The following is a 17,558-nucleotide window of genomic DNA, read 5'->3' on the forward strand; positions in this document are numbered from 1 at the left end:
AACTTGGGTCTGCCCCAGCAGCGATTAGATCATGTTATGGCTGGCCGCCTCCTTTATAAATCAATTTTAGGAGCAAGGAGGCAGGAAAAGCTCAGGTCAGTGCACATGGCCCCGAGAATTGCTTCTACTACTTCCAAGACAGTATCCCAGGCTGTATTGGGGGTCCCCAATACCTAGCCTAGTGGGCCTTGTGATGTGGGCCCTCTCACTTAGGCTGCTTACCCACTCTTCACATCTTTGTTTTCCCTCCTCAGCGGCTTTTTTCCAGGATTGCATCTCAGAGCAGGACCTTGATGAGATGAACATCGAGATAATCCGCAATACGCTTTACAAGGTAATGTTCTTTAGAAGCATGGGGGAGTGACTTGTCAGTGGGTGGGTCTGTGGGCCTGATAGGGGGTGATTTATGTGAGGTGCTGGGCCAGGATTCTTGTGCACCAGGCTCCTGTCCTGGAGACCTAGCTCATCTCAGGCTCCTGTGATGGTTGCAAGGTTGCATGGAACAGGTTATCTATTCTGTGGTGTCTGCAGCAGGCTCAGATAACATCAGCAGGAGTGGCTGGTGCTCCGTCACTTATCCTGACAGACCTGGCTTCTAGACAGCCACTCCTGTAGCATCCAGGAGGGTCATGGGCTACAACCCAGGCCATAGCCCTCAGATCTATACCACACGAGCTTTTGACAGCCAGGACAGGCATTTAGGCAAAGGCAGTATTGTATGCTTAGTTATGTGGGGGGAGGAATCCAGCCAAGCACAGTCAGTTTGTTATGACCTTTTCAGGTTCCCAGACCCTGAGCCAATACCTTATATCTCACTGTCTTCAGCTTCTACTTGCCTTTTGCTTCCCACTAGGCTGTGCCATAGACTGGCTAGCCTCTGGGGTTAGAGAGTGGGCTTGGGATTCTTAGGTTCATTCAGTCATGGAAGAGATTAAGAGGTAGCTATCAGATCTTCTTGTCTTTCTGTGGAGCCTGGGTCAACATACAGCAAGGATTTGGTGGTAGATGATCAAAGTTATAATAGTGTAGGCAGAGGGGTGGCACATAAAAAGAAAGCAAGGAACATGGGCTAGACCAGATGGCAAGGGGTTTACTGTGAAAGTATAGGTTTTACATGGTTAATGGGGAGGAGATCCAAATGAAGAGACAGGCACTGAGCCAAGTCATCCAGGGCCTTGAATGGCAGATCAAAAGTTTGATCTGGGAGTGGTGGTGCATACCTCAAAATGCTCAGAAATCTCAAGCAGGAGAATTTTTGCTGAGTTCAAGATTATCTTATGTATGTTGTGAGTTCCAGGTCAACCAGGTCTCCGTAGTAAGAGCCTGTCTCAAGAAAAAAAGGTAAGCTAGGCATAGTAGCACATGCCTTCAGATCTAGTACTCAGAAGACAGAGGCAGTCTACTCTCTGTGAGTTTGAGTCTATGTATTAAGTTTCAGGACAGCCAGGGCTAAGACCCTGTGACAAAACAAACTACAACAATAATCAAAAAAGGTAAGTTTGAAGTTTGGTCTGGCAAGATGGTTCAGGAAATGAGGATGTTTACTGACAAGCTAGACAACCTGAGTTTAATTCCTGGGAACCACATGGTGGAAAGAAAGAACTGATACCCACTAATTGTCTTCTGACCTTTGCATGTACATGCACACAAAATAGTTAAATGTGAAAAAAAAAAAAACAAAACAGATGTTAGGCTATGAGCCTAAAGTCTTCTAACAGAGCAAAGTATTCTTAGAAGGCCCTCTATCTATGACTACAGGGTGGAAGGAAGGCAGAGTAGAGGGAAGGGGTACATGCAGGCACACACACATATACATACAAAGTTTTATACTGTCCCTCCCACTCACCTGGCTCATTGACAAATTCCCTGCCCCAGACAGGATGAGGACTGGCCTTACCCACACCCTCACTGGGCCTGACTGGTTTTAGCTGGAGTCACTGGCAAGGACTGCCCAGGAACCAGCTCATAAACACCAATCCAACACTATGAACCCCATGCCAGAGCTGCCTGCCTGTCAGGCAATGAGTGTCCCAGCCCAGTGGCCCCAGATGGGAGATTAGGTGGACCCTCAGATGTCTGACAGGTAAACTGTAGGCAGCTGGTGCAGAACCATGGGCTGGCAGACTCCAGGGTACAGGGTGGGGCTGGGGAGGTGACCTTGGTACCTGGGTCTTGCCAGTTTCTTTGCTGCTATAGCCTCTGGAGGAAAGTGTAGATCTTAACCATAGGGTCAGCTTTTCTGGGGCTCAGCAAACAGGTTAGGCAACAGGGCATGGAACCTAAAATCTGGCTAGTGGTTTCCCTTACAGATATGAACTGCAGGCTCCTCTAGGGATACAGGCTCCAAGAGGTCCTACGATTCCAGCGTAACCAGCTTGGCTGGCCATAAGGGAGGCTATGGAGGACTAACTCCTGGAGACTGAGAAGTACCACCAAGCCTTGGTGGGAGCTGGGAACCATTTCTGCCTGCAGACTTTGGATTCTCTGAGATCCTCTGCACTGGACTCTATCTTCCTCCCCCGCCCTCCCCCTTCTTCTTCTTCTTCTTCTTTTTTTTTTTTTTTTCGAGACAGAATTTCTCTGTGTAATAGCTCTAGGTGTCTGGCATCTGCTTTGTAAACCAGGCTGGTCTCAAAGATCTGCCTGCCTCTGCCTCCCAAGTGCTGGGATTAAAGACATGTGCCACCACCACCTGGCCTCCAGGATTTTTCTTACTGCGGACTTATACTAGCTTTTTGTTTCCTGTGAGCTCTGTGGTCACCTGCAGATTCTCACTGAGCTCATCTTGCATAGTGTCACTGTGCTTGTGGGGCCCTGGGTCTCAGCTCATCTATCTTGGAATGGCAGGACTGTGGGTCCAAGCCAGCTTGAAAGGCACACCTGAATATGGAAAGTTCTTCATACCTTGCAAGCCCACCCACCCCAACTCAGGATAGTCTTTAGTATATGGATCCAGAGTCTCTGTGACTATGCTATGTATGGAACCTTAGGTGGTCTCTGAGTGAAGTTTCCCATTGTTACCCATGGAGTCTGCAAGATCATGGGGAGTGGGTAGGAAGGTATTGGAAAGAAACTTGTGTGACCTGATGAATGAGAATCGGGAAAGACTTTGTATCTGGGGCTGACCTGTCCTTTCCTTATTCTCAGCAGATTCAATTTGCCTGGACAAAAAGTACTTGTTTCCGCAGGCAGCCCATGTACCTAATTATTGACTGTGAGGCCTGCGTTCACATAGGCGATAACCATCCTTCAGCAGGAACTGACCTGATAATTTGGTTCCTGCTGTTAATGCCAAGGGGCTGCCTGGGGGTAGGAGAAATAGTGTTCTGCAAGGTGGGCTTATGGATTCAGTTCAGACCAATTGTAAATTCTGAGGATAACTTTCCCTCACTAGCTCTTGGATACCTGGTTTTCTGAGTCTGGGGAAGGGAGGTTTTAGGAGACTAGGAGAAAAGGAAGCAGAGCAGCAGGAAGAAGACAGAGCCCCCCCCCCCAGCTTGGTTGTCCAAAAGAAAGCGGTGGAAACATGTACCTGAAGCAGACAGTGGGCCAGAAACTGTTTTGTCACCCTAGATAGAAAGCAGCAAGCTACTGCTGGCTGGGTTAGCGGTTGAAATTGGTGGATGTTTTGGTGCAGGGAAATTGTCATAGAATGAGCTGACCCATCCCGACCATAGAAGGCTTAGAGGGAGGAAAGTAAACTGACTACGTTTCTTTTTCTTTTTTCTTTATGTTTGTGGATGTTTTTGTTTTTTAGGTTTTTTAATATTTATTTATTTATTTATTATGTATATAATATTCTGTCTACGTGCATGCCTGAAGAGGGCACCAGGCCTCATTATAGATGGTTGTGAGCCACCATGTGGTTGCTGGAAATTGAACTCAGGACCTTTGGAAGAGCAGGCAGTGCTCTTAACTGCTGAGCCATCTCTCCAGTCCCTATTTTTGTTTTTTTAATGTGCACTGGTGTCTTGCCTGTGTGTATGCCTATGTAAGGGTGTCAGGTTCCCTGGAAATGTAGTTGTGAGCCACCATGTGGTTGCTGGGAATTGAATCCGGGTCCTCTGGAAGAGCAGTAAGTGCTTGTAACCATTAAACTATTTCTTCAGCCCCTGACTAGGTTCCTAATAAATCCCCCAGCATTGCTCTCCTTGCTCTAAGCAAACACAGTTCTCTCTGCAGGCCTATCTGGAGTCCTTCTACAAGTTTTGCACTCTGTTGGGTGGGACCACAGCTGATGCCATGTGTCCTATCCTAGAGGTGAGTGCCTGCCCTACCTTTCTGCCTTTTGTTCCCACTGATCCTTGCCAAGGGGAGCTCTGCCATGGTCTGGCTATGGTCTCCCTCATCTTCTCTCTCTCCTCACATATGCACTGGCCCTGAAGTTTGAAGCAGACCGCCGCGCCTTCATCATCACCATCAACTCTTTTGGGACAGAGCTATCCAAGGAGGACCGTGCCAAACTCTTTCCACACTGTGGCCGACTCTACCCTGAGGGCTTGGCTCAGCTGGCTCGGGCTGATGACTATGAACAGGTCAAGAATGTAGCTGATTACTACCCGGTGAGTGCCCTGGCTGACAAGATTTAGGTGACCATGTTGGCACCCCCAGCACCCAACAACACTCACACCTGTTTCTCCCCATTTCCTGACCAGGAATACAAACTGCTTTTTGAGGGTGCAGGTAGCAATCCTGGAGACAAGACCCTGGAAGACCGATTCTTTGAACATGAGGTGAGCACAGGGCCCTTGTGGAGCCTACCCAGTTATAGGGAGGGTTTGACTTAGGGCTTATACTGCTGGCCACAGCCACCTGTCATCACACCTGCATCTGTCCACAGGTGAAGCTGAACAAGTTGGCCTTCCTGAATCAGTTCCACTTTGGTGTCTTTTATGCCTTTGTGAAGCTTAAGGAACAGGAGTGTCGCAACATTGTGTGGATTGCTGAGTGCATCGCCCAGCGCCATCGCGCCAAGATTGACAACTATATCCCCATCTTCTAGCATTCTAACTCAAGGTTCCCAAATGCACTGTGTGTGTCTTTGTGTGTTGTGGTGAAGCCCATGACTCACTTGTCTGACCTGGTGAGGTGTAGCACGTTGTCCTGGGATTGCTCAGTTTCCACAATCCCCTCTGGGACTGCTCTTAGGCCTAAAAGGGATTAGGGACCTCTCCCCTGATGAAGAATGAACCAAGATTCCTCCAGAGCAAAGAGCCCCCAGCCCTCTGTTTATGGCCACTGACATATCTAAGGAACTTGTGTCACTTTCATGTCCCTCCCTGACCTGGGAACCCCTGGGCAGTGTGAGCCTCCTTGTCCCTCTATGGCTCATTCCCAGAGCAATAGCCCTTGGAAAGATTAAAGAGTGTGTGTCTTTGGGGTGTGGGGGAAGTAGCTTTGTAGCTCTCTCCTTCAGCTCTGCCTCTCTGAGACAATAAAATCCTCTCTTTAAAAAGTCTCCTGTCTACTGCCTCTTTTAAATCCTAGAACCTTTCCTTGCCTCCTGACTTTCTTCATCACTGCACCCTGATTGAGCCCTTCCTGCAGTCAGCAGCCACAGTGTCAGGGGAGTCCCTGGAGGAGGCTCTTCCTGCTAGGAGCTCAGGCAGAGATAGGCTGAGGTGGGGCTTGTTAGAGAGGAGTGTATCTTTACTCTGGGGGCACCAGACCTCCCTAACTGCTTCACCTTCATCTCACTATGCAGAAAGCCAGATATCGGGATAAGTGATTTGTTTGCCTCCTGAGGTCAGTAGAAGAGGGATATGGACCACAGAGTGCCTGGGAAACTCAGTCAGGTCCCCTGCTGGTCCCAGGTTGTCCCAGGCAGTTCCCAGTCTCTGCGACATAATCACACCCTGTCACCCAGGCAACCAGGCAGCCACTCCTTCAAACACTGATCTCCATTCTAGGAGAAATAAAAATGTGTCTTTATTTTAAATGCCAACGGCCAGGCAAGTACAATATATAGCTTCCCTATGGCTTGGGATCAAGTAGTTGGGGACCTAATTCTTGAGCCAGTCAAGAGACAGTTGGGATTTACTCTGAACTTGTAGCACTGAGGCACTGGTGCCAAGAGAATCCTGAGGAGGTGCCCTCTGGCTTTTGGTTTGCAGAGAAATAATCTGTGCATCCTATCAAAGGTTACAGATAATCTTGCAAACTCTCTATCTAGCTGGGTCCCCAAAGCTGCAGTATGGACATTGTGCCTGGTAGGGTCTGTGTGGGTTCATGAAGCAGTAGAGAGGTTCAGAGGCTCACTAGCAAACTTCAGCTTCCCAGGTCTGGACTAGGCATCAGCAATGGAGTCTGGGCTTTTCTTAACACAAATTCTAGGCAGTGGTTCTCAACCTTCCTAATGCTGCAGCTCTTTAATACAGTTCCTCATGATATGGTGACTTCCACCCATAAGATTATTTTTGTTGCTACTTCATAACTGTAATTCTGCTACTGTTATGAATCATAATGTAAATATTCTTAGATAGAAATTTGTTAAAGGGGTCAGACCCACAGTTTAAAAACTGTTCTGGGGCAAGGTTGAGGGGTTTATAATGGCTAGGAAAGAGGGCCGAGGGCTCATGGAGCCTTTCCTGCTGGAGCTCTTAGACCATCTGTGGCTCACCGAGCTGCCACTAAGGAAGGGTTTGGGTCCTGGGGTGTGTCCTGAGCAGGAGTGGGGCCAGGTTGGCCAGGCCTCAGTGCTCGGGGCAGACAGTGATTGATGAAGAAATTCTGCAGGAAGCGGCGCCGCAGGCCCTCTGGCAGGTAGTAGTGGATGAAATACATGATCATCAGGCCACGGCCTGGGTAATAGCGGCGGCGTGGCCGAGCTGCCAGCAGTGCATCGATGATGGCATCTACAACCGGGCTGAGGTCAGACACCGCCGAGCTGAGCGAATGCAGGAACTGCCCATGCACGTGCTCGATGTAGTCTTCACCATAGGCCTGCAGCAGCTCTCCAGGCAGGCTGGCCAGCAGCAGTTGCTTGCGCTTCTCCCAGAGGTTCACATTGGTCACTGCCTCTGAAGGAGGGACGTCAAGGTCAGAAGACAGCTGCTGGAGGAGCCAGAGGCCCCTATTTAAGGTGAACTGTGCCTATAACCCAAGCCACACCGGATCCTCAGACCACACGCGTGTCCCACCCCAAACTTAACCCTCACCTGTCTTGAAGTAGCCAGGCTGGATAATGCTGACCTTGATCCCCCAGGGAAGCAGTTCACAGCCGAACGTGTCCATGAGCAGTGCCACAGCCGCCTTGGAGGTGCCGTAGGCTGCCAGGCAGGGGTACGGCATATCTCCTGGACAGAATGAGGAAGAGGCCAGGTGTTCCCCAAACCGCTTTTCACCTGATAGCAACTCCTTTACTACTGCACCTCAGAGTGGAAGGGCACTTACCTGCTGGGCTGCCAACGGTCACAATCCGTCCTCTTGAGTGGCGCAGGAGTGGCAGGAGGCCCTTGGTCAGCTCAAGTGCACCGAAGAAGTTCACCTCCATGCATTTTCGGAAAGTTGCCACTGGAGACAGCTCCACATCAGCCACTATGCTGTTGAGGCCAGCATTGTTAACCAGACCCCACAGGCCTGAGGGCACAAAAGCAGGAGGGAAGCTTCAGGGCAGCCACCTCCCTCACACTCACCCAGCCATGGCCAGCCCTAATGGAGCCACTTCTGCTAACCAGTGCCTGTGGTGTGAGTCTTGGTGAGTTCCAGCGCACTACTGATGTCCTCTGGCTTGGTCAGGTCCATCTTCAGCAGCTTTAAGCGAGAGGAACAGCAGGCACGCAGTTCTAGGGCACCAGGGCCATTCAAGTCCAACACAGTGGCCAGCACCATGAAGCCCATGGCATCCAGTTTCTTAGCTGCCTCCTTGCCAAAACCAGAGTCACAACCTAACCAGAGTAAGATAGCCAATGAATCTTCACAATGGCCCAGCCCAGCCCAAGACAATAAAAGGATCACCAGTATCCGGGTGGAATCTAGGCTCCTGAACACTTAACCCTCCTTCCTTACAAATAAATGTGTTATAAGTTTGTCCTCTTGACTGAGCCCTGAGCATCAATTTTGTGACAGCTGTCACCTCCCTGATTCCCTATAGCTAATCCCTCAAGTGTGACTGATAAACTTTAGAGAAGAAACAGAGACCTAAGCTGGCCCCATCTTGTCTCCTGAATTTACTGCCTAAGCCAGAGGGATATTTTTCAAAAAAAAAAAAAAAAAATGACAGTATCACTCTGCTACAGCTAATTCCCAGAGGCTTTTTGCTTCCTCAGGATCCTATGGGCCTTAGAATAAAGCCACGGCTCTCTGATGACATCATCCTGGCCCTGTTCAACCTGAGCACTCCTATCAGCCTCGATTATTATTATTATCAGTCCCCTATTATTGTTCCAGGCTCAAATTGGCGCTCCATTTCCAACTTCCCCTTGAAATCTACCCTTGGAATTCCAATCACTGACTTTGGCCATATATGTTTGCTGAGCCCCAGACCACTTGCCTCTCAGGATAGGAAGCATGCACGGTAAGTGGAGAAAACAGACCTGCACTGGAATCCCTTCCCACACCACCAAGTGTGACCTGAGGTCGGCTACCACTCATGGAGGCTTCATTTTCCTGTCCTTGGTATGCAGAGATAAGAACCACCAGGCAAGGCCCCAGTGTGGGGGTCCCTGGTACTGATAAGCCCTTGCTTCCTTGATGGTTTCCATTCTGATCCTGGCTCTGTGGGTGGCCAGTGAGAGGAGGAGGAGGGCCAGTGAAGGAGGAGGTGCTGTGGAGCCCGCCAGCCCCGAGGTCCTGCTGAGCAGAAAAGCTGCTTTGCAGCTCGGCTTCCCCACTCCTGGACAAACAGCACCCCTCCTCGTCTCAGCCCCGCCCCCTATGCTGAGAGGAGAACAAAGCTGGGCAGGGGGCTGCAAACTGGGCTTTGTGTGGCTGGGGCCTGCCAGCCTGTGTTGAGGGGTCCTTCTCAGGCAAATCTGACTGGGGGAGGGGACTGCGTGTGCACAAATACACTTGCCTCTGCACCCTTCTGGAGCAGTTAGCACTCCACTAAAGCCTGCCAGAGCTTTAGCTCTGGGGTCCCAACAGTCACCCCCACATCTTACCCTCTTGCTCACATGAAAAAAAAATCCCTAACCTGCCTGGATGTTCACACATGAGCTTGACCCGTCACCCATCCGCACAAAGATCTACACATGCATGCACACAAGGTTCCTTCCACACCAAACAGTCCAAACTTGACTCCATGGCTGAGTTTGTGGAGTGGATTTGACAAACAGCTCTTGAGCATTCTCAGGGAGGAATGAGAGACAGCTCTGCAGGCAGAAGGCTCTGTACTTGGCAGGGTGGCCAGGACCGGGTCACTTAAGTGCCTTGCTGCTTGGTGGTGACTGGGAAAACCCCAGGATTTGCAGGCATCAGGAAGCTAGACGCCAACTTCCGGTCTTACACAGGAGTAGGCTGGGCAGTCCTCACCACTCCCAAACACTGAGCTTGGAGGAGATGAAGGGAGCCCAGGTCACAGAAAGCATCCCGCTTCTCACCTCTCGCTGGAGCTCAGGGCTAGAACTGACTGAAGTACCGAAGACCTAAATGAGGTCTTAGGAAAGACTGCCTTGCCCGGCCAGTAGAACCTGAAATGGCCTAGGACCTGGTGAAATAGCTCAGATGAGAGAAAAGGAAGGGATCCTATAACCTAGTCCCCGCTGCGTTCCAAGAGAGTTTGGTAGCTTTCTTTCCTCAACCTCCTGACACTGGGGTTCCCTGAGGCTTCCCACTCACCCTGGAAGTCTCTTCCATCTTCCTCTGTGTCACCCTCGTCTACCTTAGTACAGTCTGCTTTCTCACCTGACGTTCAGATCTCCTCCCAAGGAAATTCCACATCCACCACAGCCTGTCTGGTTATTGATTATTCCCCTTCCCAAATCCTATGCATATTCCTGTCTTAAGCCTTTGTCCCACACCCTTTCTGTGATCCAAGACACCTTTCTTATTCCACCTGTCTCCACCCACTGTCCTCCAAGGTCCAGTTCAAGGATTTCCTCCTAAATTCTCCCAGCCCCATCCGACCCCACAGACCACCCATAAAGGACCAAGATCTCTGAACCGCCATGGTGGTTTGGGAAGAAATAAGGCTGCCCTTCCTCCCATGCAATGGACCAATGCCCCCTGGCCTTCCTCCCCCTCCCCATTTCCTGCTGGGTCTGCAGCCCCCCCTTCCCCTTCCCTCCCTCTGATGACAGATTTATTCCCTGCTCCAGACAAAGAGAGCTCAGCCAGGCACCAGAGACACCTGAGTCCAGCACTCCAAAGCCTCTTTCCCGGGCACCCAGGACTAGGCAGGATGAAGTGCTAGGTGCAGACCGCTGCAGTTTTGGCAGTGGGTAACTGGATCTAAGCAGCAGCTATTATCCAGCTGCTGTGACCTTAGGCGGTTCAGAGCTCCAAGGATTCCAGCCAGTGGAGGTCAGGAGGAGCAGAACTCGCATCTGAGCGCTCTGTCTCTAGAGAACAGCCGATAGTGTATTCCAGGCAGAGTTCAAGGGATGGCATTCTCCTTTCTCGGGTCTTCTATCCCTTAGAATACTGTCCTCTGTTCCACACCTGGAATCTTAGGGACCAGCACTGCATAAACTCTGTCTCTCCTCTCCTCAGTCACTCGTTTTCTTTGAGCACCTGCCCACTCCCTACCTAACTTTCCCTCCTACACTCCCTGCGGTCGCAGGTAGTTAACCCGGACTTGGTGAGGTGCCCAGAGCTTCCTATTTGGCGCACTCTCTTGCATCTCGGAGTGAAGGACTCTCCCTTCCTAGCTGCGGAGTCCGCCTTGATGGAGCCCAAGGGAATCCCTCTAGGTGTACGGTCCCGCCCTCCAGCCTGGAGTCCCTGCGCTCTGCGCACTCACCGGTGATGAGCACCGCGCGAGTGGCCACGGGCAGGAGAGGAGGGCGCGCCAGGCGGGACAACGCGATCCAGCCGGCAGCAGCTAGCACCACGAGTGCCGCCGGCGGGGGCAACAGGCGCTGGCACAGCCAGTCCAGTGCGGCCAGCAGCGCCAGCGCCGCCAACAACGGGCGGCCCAGACGCAAGTCTGAGCGCAGCAGCTGTAGCAGCGCGCGGGCGGCCACTAGCAGCCAGGCGCCGCCCGACGGCCAAGGCCAGCGCTCCATGACTGCGGGGCCGGGCCGGGCTGGGGCGGGGCGGGGGCCGGGTTGGGGAGCGCGGAGAGGGACTCAGGGCCAGGACACGGAGTGTAGAAACCACGGCCTGGGGTAGGAGGGATATTCGCTTTCTTTGCGGGCCCTCGGACCCAGCTTATAAAGCGCCCCCGGGGGCGGGGTGGGGGCGGGGCGAAGGCGGGGCTGGGGTGGGCTTTCCTGCACTTATATCACGGCACCCCACGCCGGGCAGGTGCCCCCCCGCCCCCGCCCCCTCGGCTAGATCCGCTTTCGAAGAAGCCGGAACAAAGTCCCAAGTTGTTGCACGAGGCGGAGCCGTCAGACGCTGGCTTCTCCGGGGAAAGAGCCAGTCTGCCCAACCCTGTTCCCTGCATCTCATTCACTCTTGCGCGCCTACTGGCACGCCAAGGGCTCTGAGCCTCTGCGCTCAGGTGTGCACACTCTGCTCACGCTTCCTCAGAACACCTAACTACACACACATACACACACATGCACGCACGCACGGACGCGCGCACACACACACACACACACACACACACCAACATCAACTTTCATTCAAGTATTCCACATTGATATCGCTGTGGCTGTCATGATCCAGAACACTGCGTGGAACCAGTCAGAGTCGGCTCCCAGCCACACCCGCGGTGCCATGGCCTTGGGTCTCTGGTGCACACACCCAAATGTGCACTCTTGTCTGAGGTCTGAGAAGTCCGCAGCCATAGCTAGAGGAGAAGGGTGACCGACCACGAGACCGGGGATTCTTGGGAGTTTCTGTTTCACCTCCCCGCTTTCTTCCAGAGTCTAGAACTGGGGACACCACACAAGTGTATGTGTGTGAGAAGTCAAAGAAACATCAAAGTCTCCTTTTACGTGCACTTCACCCACCCTCTCCCCAAGAGCCAAGATAATGGGAACACCTGGAAGAAGTGTCAGGACAGGGTGGTCCCTGACCTGCTACCCTGAATCCTCAGGGGATGATATAAGTACTGTGTGGGTGCACTTCCCTCCCTGTGTGTATGAAGGTCCTTGTCTGTGTGTGGCCTGGCACCCCCTGCCACCCCCATGTCTGGCACTCTGTGCCTAACATGTGTGCCAGGGCTCTGGCAGGCGTTGGGGGTTAGTGCCAATAGCTGGGTGCCAGGCCCTATGCAGAGTGTAGGCACAGACCATGGTAGTGGAGATCCCTGCTTCTGTGGACCTCCAGATCTTGTTCAGTTCCTCATCTCTGTCCTTCTGGGTCCTGAGAGGCTGTGAACTCCTTATCACACACAGCTTGTCCTGTGCTTCACTCTCTCTCCTGTATCCAGACCCTGTCCCAAAGTTTCACGAAAACATCCCTTCCAAACCCGCTCTTCTATCCAGGCATGGGCTCCTGATGGATCAGAGAAATCTCTAAGAAGGAGCTGGAGTCCAGACCCACTTGAGGGGAGGAACTCTGGGTGGAGACCCTGTCTCCACTCAGAACCATTCATCTGCTTCCATCTACCGTTCCTCTGTAAATATAAACCATGGGGGAACCCTGGCCTGGGTGGCAGGATTTGCCTGAGTGAGGTGTGTGTGTGCGCGCGCCTGACCTTGGGTATGTGGCCTTGTGTTCTTTTGTTTCTACGTACCTGTCCGTAGGGTTCTGTGCCCTGTGTCATGATCTTACATGTGTAGGTGTGTGTGTGGCATGTGTGTTTCATATAGCTCTCCTTCTATCTGGGTCATCTTGCTTCTAAAATTCAGGGAAGCAATCCTTTCCCCAAACCATTGATGTCTGTCGTCCAGGCCCAGAAGAGAACAGTGTCCCCTACTTTAACTGTAAAAGTTGCACCCATCAGCGCTCCCAGAACTGGCTACCCTCCTTAGACTCCAGCAACAGTTTCTCCAGTCTTAGCCCCTGTAAGGACTTCTCCTGTGGTGGAAAGGGGAGAAAAAAAGCCGAGTCCTAGGGGACCCTCACATTTGCTCACAGTCCCAGTACTTAAAGCAAGGTAAGACAGGGATGAGTAGAGAGAGAGACAAGATGAGGAGTCGGGAAGCAGGGCTCTACTCTGCCCCTGTAAAGTGCACGAGGAAGCCCAGGGTTGGGTGGGAGAGAGATGTTTTGAGAGTAGACGAGGTAGGGGGAATTGCCTTTGACTGTGGAGCACAGGAGGGCTAGGCTGCTGCTAGGACAGTGCACCACTTCGGGTGGGACTCTCCTGAGTCTTGATGAGATTGCACTACCTGTCCCATTTATAAGACACCTGCTTCCCCCACCCCAAACATCCTAAGTCAAGAGACCACGGCCCCTCCCTCCTAGGATCTGCACTCCAACCCCCTGTGGCCTCCTCAGCCACTGACCCTTCCCCTCATCAGGTGCAGGTGCTGTAGAAGTGGAAGGTGTTTCAGATAGTCATAACTGGGAGGGGCCAACCCAGCCCTGTCTGAGGCCTGGTGCCAGGTTGAGCCTGCCTTGGGGTAGAGAACCAACTTCTGCCAGAATCAAGAATCTGGTCTGGTAGGGGCCTCCGTGGGAGAGGAGTGGGGGTGGGCGGGGTAAGCAGAGGGCAGGAACCCCGGCAGATAAGGCAGGATCTAGAAGGGCAGGTTAATGGAGGGTAGCCAGGAGTAGAGCTCCCGGAGCCACCTGGTTCCAAGCACTCTGACGGCAGTCTTAACCCTTTGTCCCAACTCCCAGCCCCAACGTCACCCTTTTGATCAGAAGCCTGGTTAGCCGACCATAGCGTGCCCCGGGCTCTGGAGGACCAAGGGTCTGTAACTAGAATGAAGGCTGGCAGCTCTCTGCTTTGGTGACCAGTGACTCACTAGCACCATCTGCTGACTTTCTGGGAGGGTGCATCTGTAAAAAACCGATTGAACTCAGATGCAGCCGGCTTCCAGGGAGCCCTACCCTGTATGACACTCATGCACACCCTCTCTCTCCTGGGGCACAGTGGCAGAGGCACAGTGCCCATTCCCTGCCAATGACTAGTTCTTTTGTCATGTTCTAGACCTCACCTCATACTGCTGTCAAAGATAGCAAGTTTCTTTCCATATGAGGTGTTTCAGTGCTGGGCCTTGTGCATACCAGGCACACACTTTGAGGCTGAACAACGTTCTCAATCACTTGTGTGCACATGTGGACATCAGATGTCAACACTGGACATCATCCTCTGTGGCTCTACCCCTTAGTTTTTGAGACAGGGTCTCCCACTGAGCCTGGAATGCATCAGTTAATTCAGCTAGACTGGCTGGTCAGAAAGCCCCTGGAACTCACCTGTCTTTACCCTTCTGAGCACTCGAGTTCCAGATAGCATCACCAATCCTAACCATTGTATGGGTTCTAGAAAACTAAACTTGGGTCTTCTTGCTTGCACAGTGAACACTTTACCCACAGGGTCATCTCCCCAACCCCGATATAGCACATTTTTATTGATTTCCTACTAGGTGCCTACAGACGGACCCACGGACCACTGGTCACTCCCTCACAGCCTCTCTCACTGGCAACCTCAATCCTGCATCCTTTTCCTAGAACTTGCTTTGTAGACCAGGCTGGCCTTGAACTTACAGAGATTTGCCTGCCTCTGCCTCCCCAGTGCTGGGAGTAAACATGTATACCACCACCGTCGGCGCAGGCATTGTTTGCATGGGCCCTCCTCTCTTGGCCGCTTTTATCTAAGGCTATTTCAGTTGCCACTGCTCCTATCTATTCTCCCAGGTTAGCCCAGGGGCAGCTCCCACTCCTACCCTCACCGAGTCACCTGCTCATGCATCTCAGGACCACATCTGCCGTCAACTGTCTCAGTCTCCTCCCAGCCTCTGTTCCTCTGGCCTTTCTTGACTGCCCAGCTCTGTTTCTCTTTGATGGTGGTGTTCCTCCCAGCTCTCTGCCCTTCCGCAGCCTTCCTCATAAACTTGTCTTCCGTGTGCCTGAGCGTCTGGTTGTGGAGGCCTCACACTCACCTCCTCCACCCATGAGCTCATCTTCCTACACACATGCTGGCAACACCCACACGCCGGCTCTCCAGCCAAGGCCTCCCTCTTGACTCCAGGCCCACGCATCCAGCTGCCCTGGATGCCTCCCTTGGACATCACAGGCCATTTGCACTCAACATGTCCAAAGTTGGTCTCATCATCTTCCTAAATCCTGGCAGACATCTTCTTCCCAGAATGCCCTTCTCTCCATGCACTGACCTCCAGACTTCTTATGTTCTGAGCTCTGGGATGGGTGCAGAAACCCCAGGACAACCCCTTTTAGTAGGTCTGCTTATCAACAATTTACCTTCAAGAGAACAGAGGCTAAGGGCCCTCTCAGGCCCAGCCTCAACACTTAAATCAGGTTTAAGTGCAAAATCTGTGATTTTGAGAACAACGTCAATACAGAGCTACGTTTACCACAAGTGGTCTTGTGGATTTTTTTTCTTTTTTCTTTTCTTTTTTTTCTTCTTTCAGTTTTTCGAGACAGGGTTTCTCTGTGTAGCTGTTGAAGCCTGTCCTGGAACTTACTCTGTAGGTCAGGCTGGCCTTGAACTCACAGAGATCCACCTGTCTCTGCTTCCCGAGTGCTGGGATTAACTACATGCACCAACATCGTTCAGCATGGACTTCATTTTATGGGCAAAAGAGAACATGGTGTGATCTTGAGCAAAGACCTCTGTCCCAGCCGGCCAGGAAGTAGATTTGGGAAGAAGATGTTGGTCTGTCTGGAGTCTTGTCTGCAGCCAGGTAAGGGACAGGAACAGAGGTCTTATGTAGACAAACCCAGCCTAGGATGTCTGTAGATGTATGCAAGGAAGGGCTGAAGCCAGAGACAGTCGGATGCTTGTGGGCTAAGGTGGCATAGGCGGCCTGGAGATTACTAGCTCACTTCTGAATATCCTTCATGCAAGCCAACACCCCGCTCACTTTTCAGAGGTACCCTTCTTAGTGTGAGCACCTGGAGAATTTGCTCCTTGGTGACCTGGGGGAGAGCCTCACCTGGATTCCCAGGCTATTTCTGTGACGCTCTCCTGAATTATTTTATGGCCTCCAAGATTGAAAGCAGATGTTTAGGGAGTAGGGACCCAGAAGGTAGGAAACATTTTGTGCTCTGCAGAATTTTCTGGATCAGCCCTTGGGAAAGCAAGGCTCAGCTGAGGGCCTGGGGAGACTAATCAGACTCCGAGTCAGATCCTCTGGGTCCTCAACAACGACTGAGAATTAGTCGTGATCTTTTCACATTTATTTTGTATTCCCTGCATGCCAGTCCTGTTCTGCTGGACTTTTCTGTTCTCCCAGCATCTCGACACTGTTGTCAGCCTCTTGATATACCTAAGGATGCGGACTCAACCTAAGGATGCGGACTCAAAGAGTTAAGTGCTATGCCCTTGTCAGGTGTTCTTAATCTTTCCCACTCATAGCCTTCTTTACCAAGGACAAAAAGGATTTTTTTTTTTGGCAGGGGGCACAAGGTCTCACTATGTAGCCTGGGTTGGCCTGGAGCTTGTTATGTAGACCAGGCTGGCCTAGGACTCATAGAAATTCACTAGTCTCAGCTTCACGAGTGTGCTGGGATTAAAGGTGTGGACCACCATGTCCAGCCGCTTAAAAATGTTTATCTGATCCCAGATATAGCTATATTAAATAGGTATACTTGCCAGGTGTGATGGTGCGTGCATTTAGTCACAGTACTCAGGAGGCAGAGGCAGGTGGATCTCTGAGTTTGAGGCCAGCCTGGTCTACAAAGTGAGTTCCAGGACTCCCAGGGCTACACAGAGAAACCCTGTCTTGATAAAAAAAAAAACAAAAACAAAAACAAAAAAAAACAATAAATAAAATAGGTATATAAATCAAGCATTTACTGATAATAAGCATTAAAATTAATTGGAGAGGGGCTGGAGAGATGGCTCAGCGGTTAAGAGCACTGACTGCTCTTCCAGAGGACCCGGGTTCAATTCCCAGCACTCACATGGCAGCTCACAACTGTCTGAAAATCCAGTTCCAGGACATCTGACACCTTCACACTAATGTACATAAAATAAAGTTAAATAAAATTAATTGGAGAATAAATTTGGTGTATAGATAATTTTATCATTACTAAAGATGAGTGAAAATTTGTATGCTAATGAAGTATAAATATTTGTTAATTTTTACTTAAAAAATAAAATCTTGTTTGAATTATTATTATTACTAGTAGTATTTTGTTTTTTCAAGACAAGTTTTCTCTGTGTAATAGCTGTGTCTGTCCTGGAACTCGAGTTGTAGACCAGGCTGGCCTCGAACTCACAGAGATCTGCCTGCCTCTGCCTCCTGAGTGCTGGGATCAGAGATGTGTGTCAGGAAGCCCAGCCGAATTTTTCTGTTTTTAAATATATTTTTTTTCTTTTTGTTTCTATTTTATTGATTTCAGCCCTCAATTTGATTATTTCCTGTCATCTA

At 51.1% G+C, this 17,558-nt stretch overlaps 2 protein-coding genes across 2 annotated transcripts in view; one reads left to right on the forward strand and one right to left on the reverse strand.

The window, feature by feature from the left end:
- Positions 1-5,458, forward strand: part of Atp6v0d1 (ATPase H+ transporting V0 subunit d1) — a 42,661-nt gene extending 37,203 nt beyond the window's left edge. The window contains exons 4-8 of the mRNA XM_048437111.3: positions 255-334; positions 4,183-4,260; positions 4,386-4,562; positions 4,656-4,733; positions 4,841-5,458. Coding sequence (XP_048293068.1) covers positions 255-334; positions 4,183-4,260; positions 4,386-4,562; positions 4,656-4,733; positions 4,841-5,002 — 575 coding nt within the window. The 3' untranslated portion in view covers positions 5,003-5,458. The remainder of the gene's footprint in view (positions 1-254; positions 335-4,182; positions 4,261-4,385; positions 4,563-4,655; positions 4,734-4,840) is intronic.
- Positions 5,459-5,903: 445 nt separating this feature from the next.
- Positions 5,904-11,278, reverse strand: Hsd11b2 (hydroxysteroid 11-beta dehydrogenase 2). Its single transcript, XM_048436981.3, has 5 exons — positions 10,901-11,278; positions 7,674-7,886; positions 7,393-7,578; positions 7,158-7,295; positions 5,904-7,019 (listed from the first exon to the last, which is right to left on the reverse strand). The coding sequence occupies exons 1-5, from the start codon at positions 11,163-11,165 to the stop codon at positions 6,616-6,618; spliced, it is 1,206 nt and encodes a 401-aa protein (XP_048292938.2). The 5' UTR covers positions 11,166-11,278; the 3' UTR covers positions 5,904-6,615.
- Between the last annotated feature and the right edge of the window lie 6,280 nt (positions 11,279-17,558).

This window comes from Myodes glareolus, chromosome 22 (genome assembly GCF_982192425.1).
Source record: "Myodes glareolus chromosome 22, mMyoGla1.1, whole genome shotgun sequence".
NCBI lineage: Eukaryota > Metazoa > Chordata > Mammalia > Rodentia > Cricetidae > Myodes > Myodes glareolus.

Bases quoted from the DNA above. Each gene is read 5' to 3' on its own strand.
- Hsd11b2 (XM_048436981.3), bottom strand. From the start codon at position 11,165: ATGGAGCGCTGGCCTTGGCCGTCGGGCGGCGCCTGGCTGCTAGTGGCC. The intron at 7,296-7,392 runs GTAAGTGCCCTT...CATTCTGTCCAG, and splicing joins GACCGTTGGCAGCCCAGCAG to GAGATATGCCGTACCCCTGC. The intron at 7,020-7,157 runs GTGAGGGTTAAG...TCCCTCCTTCAG, and splicing joins GCCTGGCTACTTCAAGACAG to AGGCAGTGACCAATGTGAAC.